This window comes from Cynocephalus volans, chromosome 6 (assembly GCF_027409185.1).
Source record: "Cynocephalus volans isolate mCynVol1 chromosome 6, mCynVol1.pri, whole genome shotgun sequence".
Taxonomy (NCBI): Eukaryota; Metazoa; Chordata; class Mammalia; order Dermoptera; family Cynocephalidae; genus Cynocephalus; species Cynocephalus volans.
In genome coordinates this window covers 113,166,187-113,183,700 of record NC_084465.1, presented here as the reverse complement: position 1 = coordinate 113,183,700, position 17,514 = coordinate 113,166,187, and the positions used below count along the sequence as shown (strand labels likewise).

The 17,514-nt window shown below is 42.3% G+C and overlaps 1 protein-coding gene across 1 annotated transcript in view; it reads right to left on the bottom strand.

Annotated features, from left to right (window-relative positions):
• Nucleotides 1-829: 829 nt before the first annotated feature.
• Nucleotides 830-17,514, bottom strand: part of BCL7C (BAF chromatin remodeling complex subunit BCL7C) — a 35,127-nt gene continuing 18,442 nt past the window's right edge. Inside the window, exon 6 of the mRNA XM_063100647.1 lies at nt 830-1,211. Within this exon, the coding sequence (XP_062956717.1) occupies nt 1,014-1,211 (198 nt within the window). The 3' untranslated portion in view covers nt 830-1,013. The remainder of the gene's footprint in view (nt 1,212-17,514) is intronic.

Here is a 17,514-nt window from a genome sequence, read left to right as displayed (position 1 = left end):
ACTTGATTTCTCCATCTGCAAAATGCTGATAATGAGAATATGTATGTCACAGAGATGTTGTAAGAAGTAAATGACATAAGTCACGATGAGTAGCACAGAGTAAGCCCTCGATAAATGGTTATTTCCTAGAACGACAGGCCCATCAGTGAATTTAGGAAGCAAGAGCTTGGGGATAGCCTTGAGAACCACTCAGCTCATTCGCCCTAGGGCTCCCCAGGTGGAGATCTGCCAGGGAGCTTGGGCTCAGGGCTGCCCCGGAAGTCTCCGCTCCTCCACGCGAATCTCGCAGCGCGAGGCCTCTGGTCCAGATGGGCTCCCGTGTTGGCTGGCGAGGTGGGCTCCCTGGTGGATGCTGGGGCTGCACGTCCTCTAGCGCAGGAGGTCCCCCAACTTCCAGTCCAGGCGGCCACAGGCCTCGGACAGAAGCTGCCGCGCCGGCAACTCGATGCGCGCGGCTTCCACGCATGCGTGGACCGCCGCTGCGTCGTCACGTAGTGTTGCGGCCCCTCGATGCCGGCTGTCCTGCCCAACTGGAGGTGGTGTGACCTCGTTGAGGCGGCACCTGTGGCTCCACGCTGCCGGAACTCGGCCCTTCTCCCGGGATGGAAGTCGCCGCCGCACGGGGCACGCTCGGGGCCGCCTGGTGGGTGGCTGCGCGGGCGTGAGGAGGTGGGCAAGGCAGTCCGGTGTCCCCACCCCCGCACTCCGGGGGCAGCAAGGCCTCGCAGAAAGGTGTCCTCAGGGGCTGCGTGTTATCCGAGTTCTGTCCCAAGCCCTTCCCACATTTGGGGACGCTGGTGGGCCCACTCACTGTGTGAGAACTGGTGGCAAGCAAGATGGGTACTGTGACCTTAGGTTCGGGGCAGGGCCAGGCACAGGGCCACTTGCCCCTGATGTGCCCGTGGCGGGTGTCGAGCTCAGAAGCTGTTTCCGCCCTTGGGGCACGAGGAGGTGGCTGGATGTTGGGACGGCTAAAGGAGGTCTCAGGGCCTCATCCAGCCTGGGGAGCCAGCTCACCTCCCCTTCCCCTGGGGGATCGTCCTGGGCGCCCTTGGGGTCTTGCTTCCTCCCCCGAGAGCTCTGGTATCCGGCACCGTGGAAGTCGGCCGGGCATTTGTCCGGAGGCCCCTCCTGGGCAGAAGCCTCCTGAGGGGCTCCGTCTTCAGGCCTTTCTCGTGGAGGGCTCTTCTTGTCATCCTCACTCCTGAATCCTGCAGGGGGAAAAGAAGAATCTCGGTAGTGTTTCCTCTTCTCACCCCACCGACAGCTAGGAAAACCCTGCCTTGGGAGTCCTAAATGGGGCAACTTGGTGGAAAGTCTTTTTTAAAAAAATTGAAACATAGTTGATTGTACATATCTATTGGAGATAAAGTCTTTTGCAAATGACTAAATTCTGTATTTCTGACAGCAGGTAGAGGTTGAGGCAGGGCCTTGTGGGAAACCTGTAGTAGCTCAGTTTCAGAATCAGTGCTGGGTTTGAATCCCAGCACCAACACTTGCAGTGTAAGCTTGGGCAAGTTAACATAACTTATTGTAGTCTCAGTTTGTTCAGCTATTAGATGGAGATCATGGTAACAGCAACCTCAAAAGATTCTGTAAGTGTGGTGGGTAGATTCACAGACCATCAGGAAGGCTGTGATATGTGAAATTGGAAAGATCAATATAAACTTTTACCTTAAAGAGAACTTTTCCAAATCTGTCACCGAGTGAGGTCCCGTACTAACAATGCTTATGTATATCCTTAATGCCCAGATTTTGGTGTCTAATATGGTATTTACCATTAAAACAACCAGGAGTCTTTGGAGGGTAACTGATTACATTTGAGACAAAAACCAGAAAGGGTATACAGCATTCTGTTGATACCAGAAAGCAAGGATATATTTTCAAGGATATCAAAGGTAGTGTACAAAGACAAAGATCGTAATTAAATGGACTACAGCTGTCCAAGCTATAATAATTTCCGCACCCTAAAATATATAATAATTATGTTTGAGTGAAATGACTGGGAAAGGCTGTGAGTCTATAACATACTTAAAAGTAGAAAGTTATGATATGAACTGTCTGTATTTTCTGCTCAATTTTTCTGCAAACCTAAGGCTGCCATAAAAATGAAGTCTGTTACTTAAAAAAAAAAGTTATGATAAAGTCTCCAAAAAGGTAGTTGTACTATCTAAGAAAGTGATAACAAGATATGGCAGGGTCTTCAAAAAGTTCATGGAAAGATTTGTATTATCTTTTTTTTTTTTTTTAGTGAATGGCCAGTATGTCATATTGTCTTTTAAATCCATTTTTTAAAATTTATTTTTTATTAGCATATTCACTGTTACAAATCATACTCATTCTTTAGGCCCCTTATCCAATCTCTCCCCTTCCCCTTTTCCCTTTCCCTTCCCACTTCCCCTCCCCCCTCTAATAACCATAGATTTGTTCTCTGCATCTAATATATTAACTGTTCCTCTGTTGGTTTGTTGCCTAGATTATCTGTTCATTATAGAGACAGGTGTGATCATGTCCTCCCATATTGTAAATCAGATGCTGCTTCTGTTACTCTGGAGTGTACTTTGTGGAAAGAGAGGACCTCTTCTTTTTTGTTTTGTTTTGTTTTGTCTCCACTGGTGCTTCTTGTGTCAATGCAGTTGAGAGTCTGGCATACCATCTGCAAGGTGGCTGTGACTGCTGCTTATAGAGACTAGCCACTTTTGTGGCAGCCATGGCAATTGCGGTGGCTATGGTGGGCTACCTGCATGAAAATGGTGTTTTGGGTGTGCTCTTTACCTGGTTGCAGCTGTGTTCAGCTTCCTCTGGCTGCATACCTCAGGACCCTGGTGGGGCCCAGGGCAGTGGCGGCAGCTTGCCTAGTTGAGGCTGGGTTTGGCTTCCCCCAGCTCCATGTCATATTATTTTTTAATTCCATTTTTCCATGAACTTTTTGAAGTACCCTCTATATATAATTTTGATAATTGTTGTAAGTAGATGTGTTAATATATGGGTATTTTGTTTCTTCTGCTTTTTCTCTATAAGGAATAAATATGAACTCATTTCTGTCTGGGCAGGGAGGAAAGAATAGAACCAAAAAACTGTGAACCTGGGAAAAGCGAGGGCCCTACCATGACTGCAAAGTACTGATGAACACATAAAGTAGCCAGGTAAAAGGAGATTTCAATACTTTGTTGTGAGTGCTAGATGGTTAGCTCAGTTGGTTAGAGTGCCATGTTATAACATGAAGGTCAAGGGTTCCACTTCCTACACCAGCCAGCAGCCAAAAAAAGAAACCCAAAAACTTTGTTCTGAGATGATGAATTACACATATATCCTAATGAGAACTAACTTAAACACACTTACTACCTCATCTCCTAAGAAAATAGTTCTCAACGTGGGAAGCTTTTAAGAAATACTGACTTCCAGGTCCCATCACAAAAGATCCCCAGATTTTATGATAAAGGGTTAATATCCAGAATATACATATATTTTAAAATTTTGCATTTGTTTTTGTTTTTTGGCAGCTGGTTGGTTAGCTCAGTTGGTTAGAGTGTGGTGCTGATAACTGAGCTACCTGGTAAGCCCCATAATATATAAACTCCTACAATTCAACAACAGCAATGAAACAACCCAATTAAAAAATGGCCAAGACTTGGATATTTATCCAAAGAAGATGTACAGTGGCCAACAAGCACATGAAAAGATGCTTAAAATCACTAACACCAGGAAAATCCAAATCAAAACCATAATGATACCATCTATTAAAATGACTACTATCAAAAAAACCCAGAAAATTAAGTATCAGTGAGGATGTGGGTGAACTGAAATCCTTGTGCACTGTTGGTGGCAATGTGAAATAGTGCAGCTGCTATGGAAAACAATATGACATATTCTCAAAAAAGATCCAGCAATTCCAATTGCTGGGAAATTGGAACCTCAGGAAGGTGTTGGAATAAGAGTAACAAACAATTAAATTCATGGATTTTAGAACTTTAATAACCAGTGTTGATGGCAGGGTTTTAATACATTTATAATAATTATATTTGTGTATGTTTAAAACATATGAAGTAGTTAAAAGAATCAGCCATATTGAATTTGTATTTACAGTTTAAATTACTTAAGATACTTTAATTGGTCAAATTTATAATCAAAGCTTAAATCCCGTATAAAAAAAAGGCTTTTAATTTTTTTTTATTAAATAGTTTAATAAATTGAGTACAGAAGGTAGTGGATATTTCTTTCTAGCCCAGAAGCCTTTCAAATATGAAATACTCTATTGGTAGGTTCTTGTGAGGACTTTAAATAAGAAGATGCAGATAAAGCACTTGGTACAAGACCTGCAATGTAGGATGCTCTCAAATCCAGTTCAAATGAGTTAATTTCTTGAAAAGGGAAGGGGTTGGTAGCAAAAGCAGACAACAGAGCGGCAGAATACAGACAGGAGCTCTCACATGCCATGCTCTCTGCTTGGCTGGTCGGGTAGTAATTCAGTCATTCAGTACAGGCTAGCAAGGTGCCAGGCTGGAGATACAATGGTGAACTAAACAGGGCCCTACCCTTTTTCCTCCTGCATAGTTTTCTCTCTGAGTCCCACTGGCTATCTTCTTTTAGCCACAAACAGCTCCCTACCACATTTTTCCCTTTAGGCCATTCCCATGAATAGAACTAAGACATTCCAGAACTGGCCTCTTCCCTATCCCAGGTAGGGCCACTGGCTTCACTACAGAACAGCCCTAGTTTCTATTTAAGAGGCACAGAGTAAAGGTGTCTATTCAGGGCACAGGCACTCAACTAATCTCCACCAAGGTGGTTAAGGAATGTGGCCTTTGGATTGGATGGCAGAGGTTTGAATCCTGGCTCAGTTTCTTACTACTCATGAACTTGGGCAAGTAATGTAACATCACCAGGCCTCAGTTTTCTTATCTATATAGTAGGGATAATAATCCCTGCCCAGAGGGTTCCTGTGAGGATTAGATGAGATTATGTATATATGAGACTGTGTGTATAAATATAGACCAGATATATGATTATATCTGATCTACGTTTAAACGTGTATATAGATATAGGCACTGAGTAACATTAGTGGCTGCTATTATTGCCTTAATATTGCTGTTCCTTCAGGGTTTGCTCCTTGGAGGATCTTGGATATTTGCTTATGGATATAAGCAAACAGATTACATCAGACCACTGGCAAAGATGTTTTTCTTTGGGGTATTAACTTATTACTCTAGTCAGACCAATTGGTGGCTATATCATTTCACATTTCCCCCAAATCATCAATAGATAAAAATAAATTAATGAAGAATGTCAGAAAGATTCGGGGTGGGGGGTCAGGGGAGAAGTCTCCATAGACAACAGTCAGGGTAGGCAAGAGGTTGGAATGCAGAGGTGCCATTCACTTCCAGGTAAACGTAGATTTGTATAGTTATTATAAGAAATTTCCAAAAGATAGCAGTAAGTCATTTTAAGGAAAGAGTACTTTTTTCCAATTCACACAAAGTTGCCAAGAATTTTGGAACCAGCCAAAGAGCTGACTGTGGTCTCTCTAGAGAGAGCATGTACCACACTTTCTTATATTTTGTTCTAGGCTAGGACTTAAGAATCCAGTGGCAGAGAGAGACTGCCTTCTCTCCAGACGTGGAGCAAAGATAGGGATTCTGTGGTGTGGAAGACAGAATTCTAAAGATGGCCTCCCAAGAGTCCTGTCCCTAGTTATTCAATCAAACACTAATTTAGAAAGGACTTGGCAGATGCAATTAAAGTTCCAAGTCAGTTGAGGTTAAGATATGGAGATTAGCCATTTAAAGGAAGAGTTTTCTCTGGCTGGTAGCAGAAGAGAAAGTCAGAGATTTGAAGCACTAGGGCCATTTGAGACATTGCTGTCTTGAAGTGGAAGGAACCACATGAGGAGGCATGCAGGTGGCCTCGAGAGAGCCGCCCCTAGCTGACAGCCAGCAAGGAAGCAGTGAGCAGTTCTATGCTGCAAGAAACTGAATTTGGCCAACATCCTGTATGAGCTCAGAAGTGGATTCTCCCCCAAAGCCTCTGGATAAGAAGAGCTCAGCTCAGCCAACACCTTGACTTTGGCCTTGAGCTGAGACCCTGAGCTGAGAACCCAGTCAAGCCCACATGATCTGACCTGTAGAACTGTGAGATAATAAATGTGTGTTAAGATGCTGAATTTGTGGTGATTTGTTATGCATCAATAGAAAACAAATACACTTTGTTTCATGAAAGACCTCAGCTGAAGAGAACTTTGAAATCCCTTCAGGAAAGAGCTGTGCCAGCTCTTTTGCATAATTATGTGGAGAGCATATGTTTCCTTTTACGTAGAAGGAGTCTCCTGGTATAACACTGCTGACCTTTCCCCACCTCCTTAGGAAGGAATGGAGTTACTTAGGAAGGAGAAATGGCATATCCATGTACCTGTTCCTTCCTCTATTTTTCCCCTTGAGAGAGAGCCTGCGGGCTAAGAACTTAGGTTCTGCTTTACTCCTCCAGGTTCCAAGTTTTATAAGGGGAGGTCTGTCCTGGCCCCGTGCTACCTGTGGATGAGTACATCATTCTGAATTCAGTAACATGGTCCTGAACTCAAAGAGAAAAGAGATATAATTAACTAATGGGCTCCCTCATCCCTCCCCTCAACAACAACAACAAAAACCACACATACACATGCAGCCCTGGAAGTGCCTACCTCATCTGCTCACCTTTAAGGACCTGGAAGGGAGCTGCACAGGTAGACTGACTTGAGGAAAGACTGCTGCCTGCTCTCGAAAAGCCCTGTAAGTGAGGCTTCCTCTTAGTGCCTTAGTGGTAGGAAAATGGTTTTCAGGTTTGTTCAGTACTGGCTGTGTGGACTGAATTGTATCTGTACCCTACCCCCCATTCATATGTTGAAGTCCTAAGACCTAGTACATCAGAATGTAACTATATTTGGAGATAGGGTCTTTAAAGAGATAATTAAATTAAAATGAGATCATTAGCATGGATCCCAATCCAATATGACTGGTGTCTTTATAAGCAGAAGAAATTTAGACAGAGATACATACAGAGGGGAGACCATGTGAAGACACAGGGAGAAGACAGCACCTACAAGCCAAGGAGAGAGGCCTCAGAAGAAAACAACCCTGCAGAAACCTTGATCTTGGACTAGCCTCCGGAACTGAGAAAATAAATTTGTTATTTAAGCCACCCAATCTGTGGTACTTTGTTATGGCATCCCTAGCAAACTAATACACTGGCCCACTCAAGAGGAAACTGTTGTCTCATACCACTTGCGTGCATTTAAAAGGACCTAATATCCTGTTCTGACTGCTGAGAGAAAATAAAATTATGAATAAAGAAAAGTTAACAGCCCATCTAAAGGACTCAGAAACCAGAGGAGAGAAGACCAAGCCATTCTCTGGATGAAAGGGCTCCAATTGAAGTGACATTGATTGACGAGGACTGTTTTTAGAAAAGGTTAGAAGGGCTGGCCGGTTAGCTCAGTTGGTTAGAGTGCAGTGTTGTAACACCAAGGTCAAGGGTTTGGATCCCTGCACTACCCCGCCCCCCCCCCGAAAAAAAAGGTTACAAGAGCTCAAATTTCCTTGTCACTAATCTTCCAATCCTGTTCCTTCCAAATCCCTGACCATCCAGCTAAACCATTAGCAACTGCCTATGAATTAGTATAGGTCTGTACTTCTGGTCATTGCTCATGCCAGATTTGGTGAACAACCAAACGTACTGCTCAGAATTCTGTCTACTGCAAGAATTTTTCTTGCCAGCAGTCCTTCCGGTTCACCCAGGTGGGCTTGTGGTGCTGCATCTCTCCACTGCCAGGTCATAACAGCAGGTCATGCAGACTCATCTGTAAACAGGCTTTAATTTTTCTACCTTGGACCATTGGTCATAAGGGATAACCCAGGAGGTCATGGAAAAGAATGTAATAGGAGTTGGTGTCCAAGGAGTCTGAGTCACCTGCTTATATAAATGGTTCATACCTTCTGGACCTTTCCAAGCCTGGTCTCCTACATACCATTTCCATTTCATGATAGATTGCCACTGAGCACATTCAACCTTGTGGTTAGATTGGTCAGACAGCACTCCATTCATGAGGAGAAGCTCAGGTTGCATGGTCACCTGATGTCTTCTGATTAGGTGTTCAGTCCCTACCAAGGCCCAGTAGCAAGCCAGAGCTGTTTCTCAAAAGCAGAAAAGTTGTTTCCAAAAAAGGGCCTAGGTTAATTTTTTAAAAAAATCCTGTGAATCGGTGCTGTGGTTCTCCTATTGGTGCTTGCTAGAGGCTTCATATAGCATCCCTGTTTACCATGGACACTCTGAGTATCATTGGCTCTTCTGGATCATAAGTACCAAGTGGTACAGCAGCACATAACACAGCCTGGATGTGCTGCAGAGCCTCTTCTTGCTCTGGTCCCTACTCAAAACTGGCAGCCTTACAGGTGACTCCATTGATGAGCTTTGTTGCCTCCGGAATCCAAATAGGCCTACCAAGCATTGTGCCTTTTTTAGGGAGGAGTAGACTGTATGAGGTGCAATTTGTCTTTCACTTTAGAAGAGATACCTTTACATACTTTTGACCTTTCAGTCCTTAGAAACTCCACTGAGGGTACAGGCCTTGGAATTTTTTGTGGGGTTTATCTCCCACTTTCTAGTTTGCATGTTTTACTAATGTAATGAAAGTACTTGTTACTTCCTGCTCATCAGATTCAGTAATGTCAATATGGTGAACCAGTGTGACGTTTTGTGGAATGTCAAGATGATCAAGATCTCAGACTATTTTATGACAGAACAGAATTGACATGGCCTTCAAGCAACCTAAAGATATACAAGTATGACAGTTTTGTCAGCTGAAAGCAAACTGCTTCTGGTGCATGTAGCATTTGATATGGAGAAAAAGCTAGGTTGATAGCCGCATACCAAATGCCAGGGGACATGTTGTTTTGCTCCAAGAAAGAGTACTATATTTGAGACAGCTGAGATTGGTGTCACCACCTGATAAAATGGATGATAGTTCACAGCTGTTCTCCAAGATCCATCTGACTTCTGTACAGGCCAAACTGGTGGTATGTGATAGGTGTCACTACCCAACCCAGGCTTTTTTCAATTCTTTGATGGTGGCATTAATCTCAGTGCTTCCCTCAGGGATGTGGTATTTCTACTTACTGGTTTATAGGAAGGGAAAAGTTCCATGGGCTTTCTCTTAGCCCTTCCTACCATATTGGCCCTCAGTCTGTGTGGAGATTCTGTCACAATATCAGTTTTCAATTTATCGTCTCTCAGCTCCAAATTCACCCTCCAGTACCAGCTCTGAGATAATGGGCTGAACTATTTACGCATTTCTCCTTGCACAGAGCATGATGTTATGCTTTGTCAGTAGAGGGCGCTGGAGGGACATGGCAAGATGAAGGAAGGGGATGCTCTTCCTGATTCTGGTCCTATGAGGTTTCATTTTTCTTGCTCTTGCTGCAGGGTTTTGTAGGGACACAAGTATGTGGGGAAATCCCAGTGGTCTTCTGCCCTAGATGCATGTCCAGAGTGAGGAGTCCTTGGGAAGCTCAGAGCCCCTAACTTACATCCACCTTGCCACACCCCCTCCCCCAGTATGGAAAGCACAGACCCCAGACCACATGCTGCCTTTGTAATGAGGAATTCCTGACACTTTGTTTTTGCACACCCATAACCAGTCATAACCTTAATACAACTTTTTCTAGCAGTGAACTCCAGCAGAGCAAGCTTTCTCCAGCATTTGACTTCTGTAGAAGTCTGGCTTTCTCTCCAGCACTGTGCTCCCACCAAGTGCACTTTCCTTAACATGTAGAAAGCATGGCTTTCTACAGCACTCGATTCCTGTATTGGTGTGGCTTTCTCCAGAGCTGGCCTGTTGCTGAGTATGCATGCTCTAGCACTTGACTTGTGTAATGGCACGACTTTCTACAGTGCTTGATCCCTGTACCGGCAAAGCTCTTTCCAGTGCTGGGCTCCTGCAGAGTGCACTTCCTACAGTTCTTGGTTCCAGCAGTGTTCAGTGATTAGCAGCTTCACCTGCCACCAAAGGTCAGATTTCTAGGAGGTCGCATTGGTGAGGTGCATCAGTGACTTCTCTGCCATGCCCTTTCAAATGAAGTCTGGATCTGAGCTCTGGTGAGAGAGGACTCTCCCTGGGATGCTCTTTCTCAGCCTTAGTGATAGTGGCTAATCTTTATAGCTGCTACTTCTCTGTATTCTTTATAATTGTCTTTAGCTCTTATTACCCAATTCCTTATTATTCCAATCCCCTATAAGTAATTCCTTATGTTAAACTTTTCCATTGTGGCTTCTATCTCCTGATTGGACTTTGATATAGTAATTGGTACTGGAAGTGACCCCAGGAGATAGACCCACAAAGATGGGATTAGGAGAATAATTTGGTCACACCATCGGGCTTGAGGACAGTGCTGAGCTCCCTTCCAGTGGGAAATGGGATGCTAGTAATCCATGGCCTGCAGTGGCATCACAGTTAATTAAGCTGTCATGTGTAGTTGATTGTGGTGAAGTGCCAACTGAAGCACATGTCTTGGGAACCCAAACGGCTGCTAACCTTGACTGCTATCACAATAGTAATGATCAAGGAGTAGGGCTGTGGTGTGGGATGAATCTTTTCGGTACACTTGAGTGATTACAGAGAGATAATAACAACTGCAGGTCTATTAACTCTCAGCTCAGTATGACAATCTCTTATGGAGACCCAGGGTTGTTATTACTAAAAGTCAAAACACATAATTTAATTGTGTGGTTTGCTGAATTATAATGACAGTTGAATTCACAGTCTCATCAGATTTGTCACAGAAAAACTATGGCATTAATCAGGAAAGAATTGGGTTCAGAAATTTAGAATGGTACATCTGGTTGAGCCCAGATGAAGCAGACAATATTGAACTCCTAAGTCACTCAGAGTCTCTCTTATGAGTGGAAGTAGCTTGACATCCAGGGTGTGAGGACACTAAGTTTACTTTGTCTGAAAACCCTATGATGACCTTACATGGGCAAATGCCTTGAAAGTAGATGCTCATTCCCCTCAAAATCCACCACAACCACTCTATTGCAGTAGGCCTTTAACTAGGGTCAAATCTCAGCATGTTCCGGGGGATAGGTACACAGTATAATGCAGGAGGAAACAGCTTACACAACAAAAGAATTGCAAGACATTGCTAATATGTTGGCAGAAACCTAGGGATGGGAGAATGGATTCTAAGGGTGTTAGACTAATGAGGGTAGAATATAACAATAGGAAGGGCCAAATTCATTGATACAGGTGCATTTACTAGAGATTCCAGATTGAATGTATTTGCTTGAATACAAGAAATTGGCTCTAAGAGGTTACTTCGTGGGTTGACCAAAATTTGGACTTAACAGTGTGGCCTATGGTTAGTGAATTGAGATGCCAGAGCTGTCCTGGCATCACAAGGAAGAGGGAATCCAAAGGCTTAGTGTGATGGATTGCATTTACATATGAAGGGATGCAAAAAACACTCCCTTTGCTAAAGCATTGAAGGGAGCACTTCCATCTTTGAAAAGCTCTCTGGTTGCTATCCTTTGTAGGCGAGTAAGGCTGCAGGGTATACACCATTCAGATGGGCTCCCTGATCTCAGTGGGTATGAGGGGATCCCTACAAGGTGGACACATCAACTGTAAAAGGCAGCAGAGACCATCAGGCAATTTGGTTTCTTGGCTTGCAGAGGTCTTGGCTGTAGCTATTTGATTACAGTGTCCCTAGAAATGAAATGGATGGGCAGCATACTCCAATACTCTTTGATCATTATCTCCTTGTTGATCTTCTAATTGTTCTATCCATTACTGAAAGCAGGGTATTGAAATCTCCAGCTATTACTGTTGTATTACCTATTTCTCCATGCAGTTCTGTCCATTTTTGCTTCATGTATTTTGGGGCTCTGTTGTTAAGGGTATATATACTTATGTCTTCCTGATGGATTGACCCTTTCATCGTTATAAATTGTCCTCTTTCTCTCTTCCTTTGTGCTATTATTGTCATACAATTTATATCTTTACATATTAGAAGTCCGTCAACACAGTTTCATAATTACTGCTTTTTGCAGTTGTCTTTTAAAACATATAAAAGAAAAAAATTATAAACAAAACTTTCCAGTTTCTTTGCTGTCTCATAATTTTTGGTTCAAAGTGACATTTGAAATAGTTTAAGGGCTGGCTGGTTAGCTCATTTGGTTAGAGCGCAGTGTTATAACACCAAGGTCAAAGGTTCAGATCCCCTTACAGGCCAGCCACCAAAATAACAACAATAACAATAATAATAATAATAATGTGGCAACTCTGAAAATCAGATTCCACCCCTCCCCAAGCTTTGTTATTTTTGATGTTTGTTGTTGTTGCTGTTTGTTAAGTGACTTTCCTAGACTAGTTCAGTAAAGTCTTTATTCTTTGTTCTGTGACCACTGATACCTGCTAAATTAGCTGAGAGGTCTGCTAATGATTGGACAGAGATTTCTTTAAATGTCTTCAACCAATAAGTCTCCCAGCCTTTTCTTAGGGGCTCTGTGGGTGGGTGGGTGGGTGGGTGTGTGTGTGTGTGTGTGTGTGTGTGTGTGTGTGTGTGTGTGTGTGTGTGTGTGTGTGTGTGTGTTGGGTTATGTTTTCAGCACTCCAGCAGGCAGTTTACAACACTGGTTTAACCTTCTCTTCCTGTTTGCACAAAGCCACAGGGTCAGCCAGAGATGAGGGCTTGGGTGTCTTCTCAAGACTTTCCTGGGCATCTTTACAGCCCTATCATGCTGGTGACCTTCTAGGAATTCTCAAGAAAATGTCAGAGCTTTTTGAAGCTCTCTTATGGATATGTCATTTCCCAGGGTTTTTGTTTTTCCCCCTTTTTTTTAAAAAAAAAAAAAGATGACCAGTAAGGGGATCTTAGCCCTTGACTTGATGTTGTCAGCACCATGCTCTCGCAAGTGAGCCACAGGCCAGCTCCCCCCTTTTTTTTTTTAAATCAGTCTCTCTATCATTGAACTGGTATCACCACCTCAGGCAGTTGTGACATTAAACAATTACCACTGATTGTTTTCAAGAAATGCCCTAGGCATATGGCTGTGAGCACAGGAAAAATTCTGAGTCAGGTGAAATAAAGACAAGTTCTGAGAGTAGAGCTTTTCAGGAAGACAACAGATAGGTCAAATAGTGACACTTCTCTGCCAATGGAGCTTTTGTACAGCTTCAAACCTGTTCTGCCCCCTCCAGTGGCTGCTAGGCTATTGGTTCTCACAGGTCCCTTAGTTGTGAGGGTCTTAATTTCAAGATTACTGTGGATCTAGGGAGAGGAGAATGGGAATAGGGCAAGTTAAAAAAAATACCACAAAGCTCACACTTCTTATTAGGATACAGCTGGTTTTCTTGAATAAACATGCCTTGGGGCTGGCCAGTTAACTCACTTGGTTAGAAGTTGGTGCTGACAACACTGAGGTACTGGCCACCTGCCAAAACAAACAAAAAACCATGCCTTGGATTATAGTTAGTCCTTGGTTAATTTCTAAAGTTCTGAAAAAGCTGGTTTTGCCCATTTTTGCCAGTGTCCTCATTGCTTTTATGGAGGGGTATATTTTTGGAGGTCGTTACTCATCCCAGAAGTATTTCTCTCCTGCTTGGTCTATACAATAGAAGAAACCCGGGCCGGCCCGTGGCTCACTCGGGAGAGTGTGGTGCTGATAACACCAAGGCCCCGGGTTCGGAGCCCATAGAGGAATGGCTGGTTAGCTCACTGGGTGAGCATGGTGTTGACAACACCAAGTTAAGGGTTAAGATCCCCTTACCGGTCATCTTTAAAAAAAAAAAAAAAAAGAAAGAAACCCTAGGTCTGATAGTCAGAATCCTGACTTGAGTTGCCACAGTGGAGAATCACAGCCTCTCACTAGTTTCCAGACCTAAGTCAATCACTAACCCAGAGCCCCTTAATTGAATCACTGACACAGAGCCCCTTACTTCCCTTATGTAAGGACCTCGCACCACTGCCACAAGTACTCATCATAAATCTTCCTTCAACCCCTCCCCAAAGGAACTTTTGGCCATTTACTAGGGCATCTGTGCACTGGGGAAAGGGAACTATCTGGACCTTTTAGGGATTACTAGACATGGGCTCTAAATTGATGCTTATTCCAGGTAACCCAAAATGCCACTTGTGGTCCACCAATCAAAGTAGGGCTTACAGGAGCTGTCCAGTTAGCTTAGTTCATTAGAGCATGGTGCTAACATGCATGGTCCAGTGTTTGATCCCTGTACTGGCCAGCCTCCAAAAACAAACAAACAAACAAAAAAATGAAGTGGGGGCTTACTGGTCAGGTGATAGAGTCTTGACTCCAGGCCAACTCAGTGGGCACAGTTGGCCCATAGACCCTTCTTGTGATTATTTCCTTAATAATGAAATATTAAAATAGACATACTTGGTAACTAGCAAAGTCACCAAGGAGAGACCCAAAGATACTGGAAGAAATCAAAAGTATGAGGGGAAGGAAATTGTGCCATTAAATGTAAATATGAAGGACTGATCCAGAAGACCAAACATGCAAATAACAGGAGTCCAAAAAGAAGATAAAAGTAACAGATGGAGGAAGAAATTTGAGTCTGAGTAAAAGGATTCACAGTAATAAAGATAAACATCTAACAGACAAAGATGCAACAAAAAAAGAAAACTACAGGCCAATATCTGATGAACATAGATGCAAAAGTCCTCAACAAAATATTAGCAATCAGAATACAGTAACACATCAGAAAGATTATATATCATGGTCAAGTGGGATTCATCCCAGGGATGCAGGGATGGTTCAACTATACAAAGAATGTAAGTCAATAAATGTGATATACCACATCAACAGAAACAAGGAAAAAAACCATATGATTATCTCAACAGACAGAGAAAAAGCATTTGACAAAATTCAACATCACTTCATGATAAAGATTCTCAGAAAAATAGGTATAGAAGGAAAATATCTCAACATGATAAAAGCCATATATGACATACCCACTGCCAATATCATCCTGAATGGAGAAAAGCTTTCAGCTTTTCCCTTAAGAACAGGAACAAGACAAGGATACCCACTCTCATCACTCCTTTTTAACATAGCATTGGAAGTACTAGCCAGAACAATCAGGCAACAGAAAGAAATAAAGGGCATCCAGATTGGAAAAGACAAAGTCAGACTGTCCCTGTTTGTAGATGACATGATCCTATATATAGAAAAACCTAAAGACTCTACCAAAAAACAGAGCTGATAAACGATTTGAGTAATATTGTAGGATACAAAATCAACACACAAAAATCAGTAGCATTTTAATACTCCAACAACAAACTAGCAGAAAAAGAAATCAAGAAAGCTAGTCCATTTACAATAGTCATCACAAAAACAAAATAAAGCAAAACAAAACAAAACAAAAACACCTAGGAATAAGTTTAACCAAGGAGGTGAAAGATCTCAATGAGAACTACAAATCACTACCGAAAGAAATTAAAGAGGACCCAAAAAGATGGAAAGATATCCCATGCTCTTGGACTGAAAGAATTAACTGATTAATTTATGTGAAAATGTCCATACTACCCAAAGTGATCTACAGATTGAATGAAATCCTCATCAAAATGCCAATGACATTCTTCACAGAAATAGAAAAAAACAATCCTAACATTCATATGGAACAACAAAAGACCCTGAATAGCAAAAGCAACCCTGAGCAAAAAAAATAAAGCTGGAGGTATTACACTACCTGACCTCAGATTATATTACAAAGCTATAGTAACCAAAACAGCATGGTACTGGCATAAAAAGAGAGACTCAGAACAGTGGAACAGAATAGAACCCAGAATCAACCCATATACTTACAGCCAACTGACATTTGACAAGGGCAACAGGAGCATACACTGGGGAGAGGACTGCCTCTTCAAGAAGTGGTACTGGGAAAACTGGACACCCATGTGTAGAAGAATGAAACTAGACCTGTACTTTTTGCCATGTACCAAAATCAACTCAAAATGGATTAAAGACTTGTATATAAGACACAAAACTATAAAACTACTAAAAAAAAACATAGGGGAAACACTTCAGAAAGTAGGACTGGGCAAAGACTTTATGAACAAGACCCCAAAAGCACAGGCAACAAAAGGAAAATTAAGCCAATGGCATTATATCAAACTAAAAAGCTTCTGCACAGCAAACGGAAGGGTTAACAGAGCAAAAAGACAGCCTACAGAATGGGAGAAAATATTCACAAACTATGCACCTGACAAGGGATTAATATCCAGAATATACAAAGAACTCAAACAACTTAACAATAAAAAAACAAATAATCTGATTAAAAAATAGGCAAAGGAGTTGAATAGGCATTTCTCAAAGGAACATATACAAATGCCCAACAGACACATGAAAAAATGCTCAACATCACTCAGCATCAGGGAAATGCAAATCAAAACCACATTGAGATATCATCTCACACCAGTTAGACTGGCCAGTATCAAAAAGACAGAGAATAACAAATGCTGACAAGTATGTGGAGAAAGGGGAACCTCCTACATGGCTGTTGGTGGGACTGTAAATTGATGTAGCCATTACAGAAACAGTATGGAGGTTCCTCAAACGACTACAGATAGACTTGCCATATGATCCAGCAGTCCCACTGCTGGGTATATACCCAAAGGAATGGAAATCATTATGTTGAAGGGATACCTGCACTTCCATGTTTATTGCAGCTCTATTTACAATAGCTAAGAGTTGGAACCAACCTAAATGTCCATCAACGGACGACTGGATAAGAAAAATGTGGTATATATACACAGTGGAATACTACTGTGCCATAAAAAAGACTGAAATTCTACCATTCACTGCAACATGAACTTAGAGAAAATTATATTGAGTGAAATAAGCCAGGTACAAGAAGAGAAATACCACATGTGCTCACTCATAAGTGGGAGATGAAAAAAGAAATAAAAAAAGAAAGATACAGCAATCACAAAAATTCCCTAAACTTTCAAAAGGAGAGAACAGAACTGATGGCACCAGAGGTGGGAAAGGGGGAGGGGGAGGAGGATTAGGGAGAAATCGGTAAAGGGCCACAAGAAATGTTTACATTGTGTAATGATAAAATAAAATAATTTAAAAAACACATCTAGATATATCCTGATGAAACTCCTGAATTCCAGAAATAGAAAAAACAATTTACAAGCTTCCAGACAGAAAGACCAGGTTACTTACAAAGGAATGAGGATCAGACTAGTTTAAGATCACCCATCTGTAATACTCTGAGCTATGAGACAGTAGAATACAGACTGCTAAGAGAAAAGGAATGTAACCCGAGAATCAAAATTAGCCATCATGTCATCAGGCTGAAGACAGGACAACCAGGGCAAAAGAAATATTTTTGCTAGCAAACAAGCTTCAGTGCATCTATCATCTGCATGCCCTATCTGAGGAAAGTCCTCAAGAAAGTTCTCTCAATAGTGATTGGGAGCTCAGGATAATGACAGAGGAAGAGGTGAGGTAGCTGCGGTG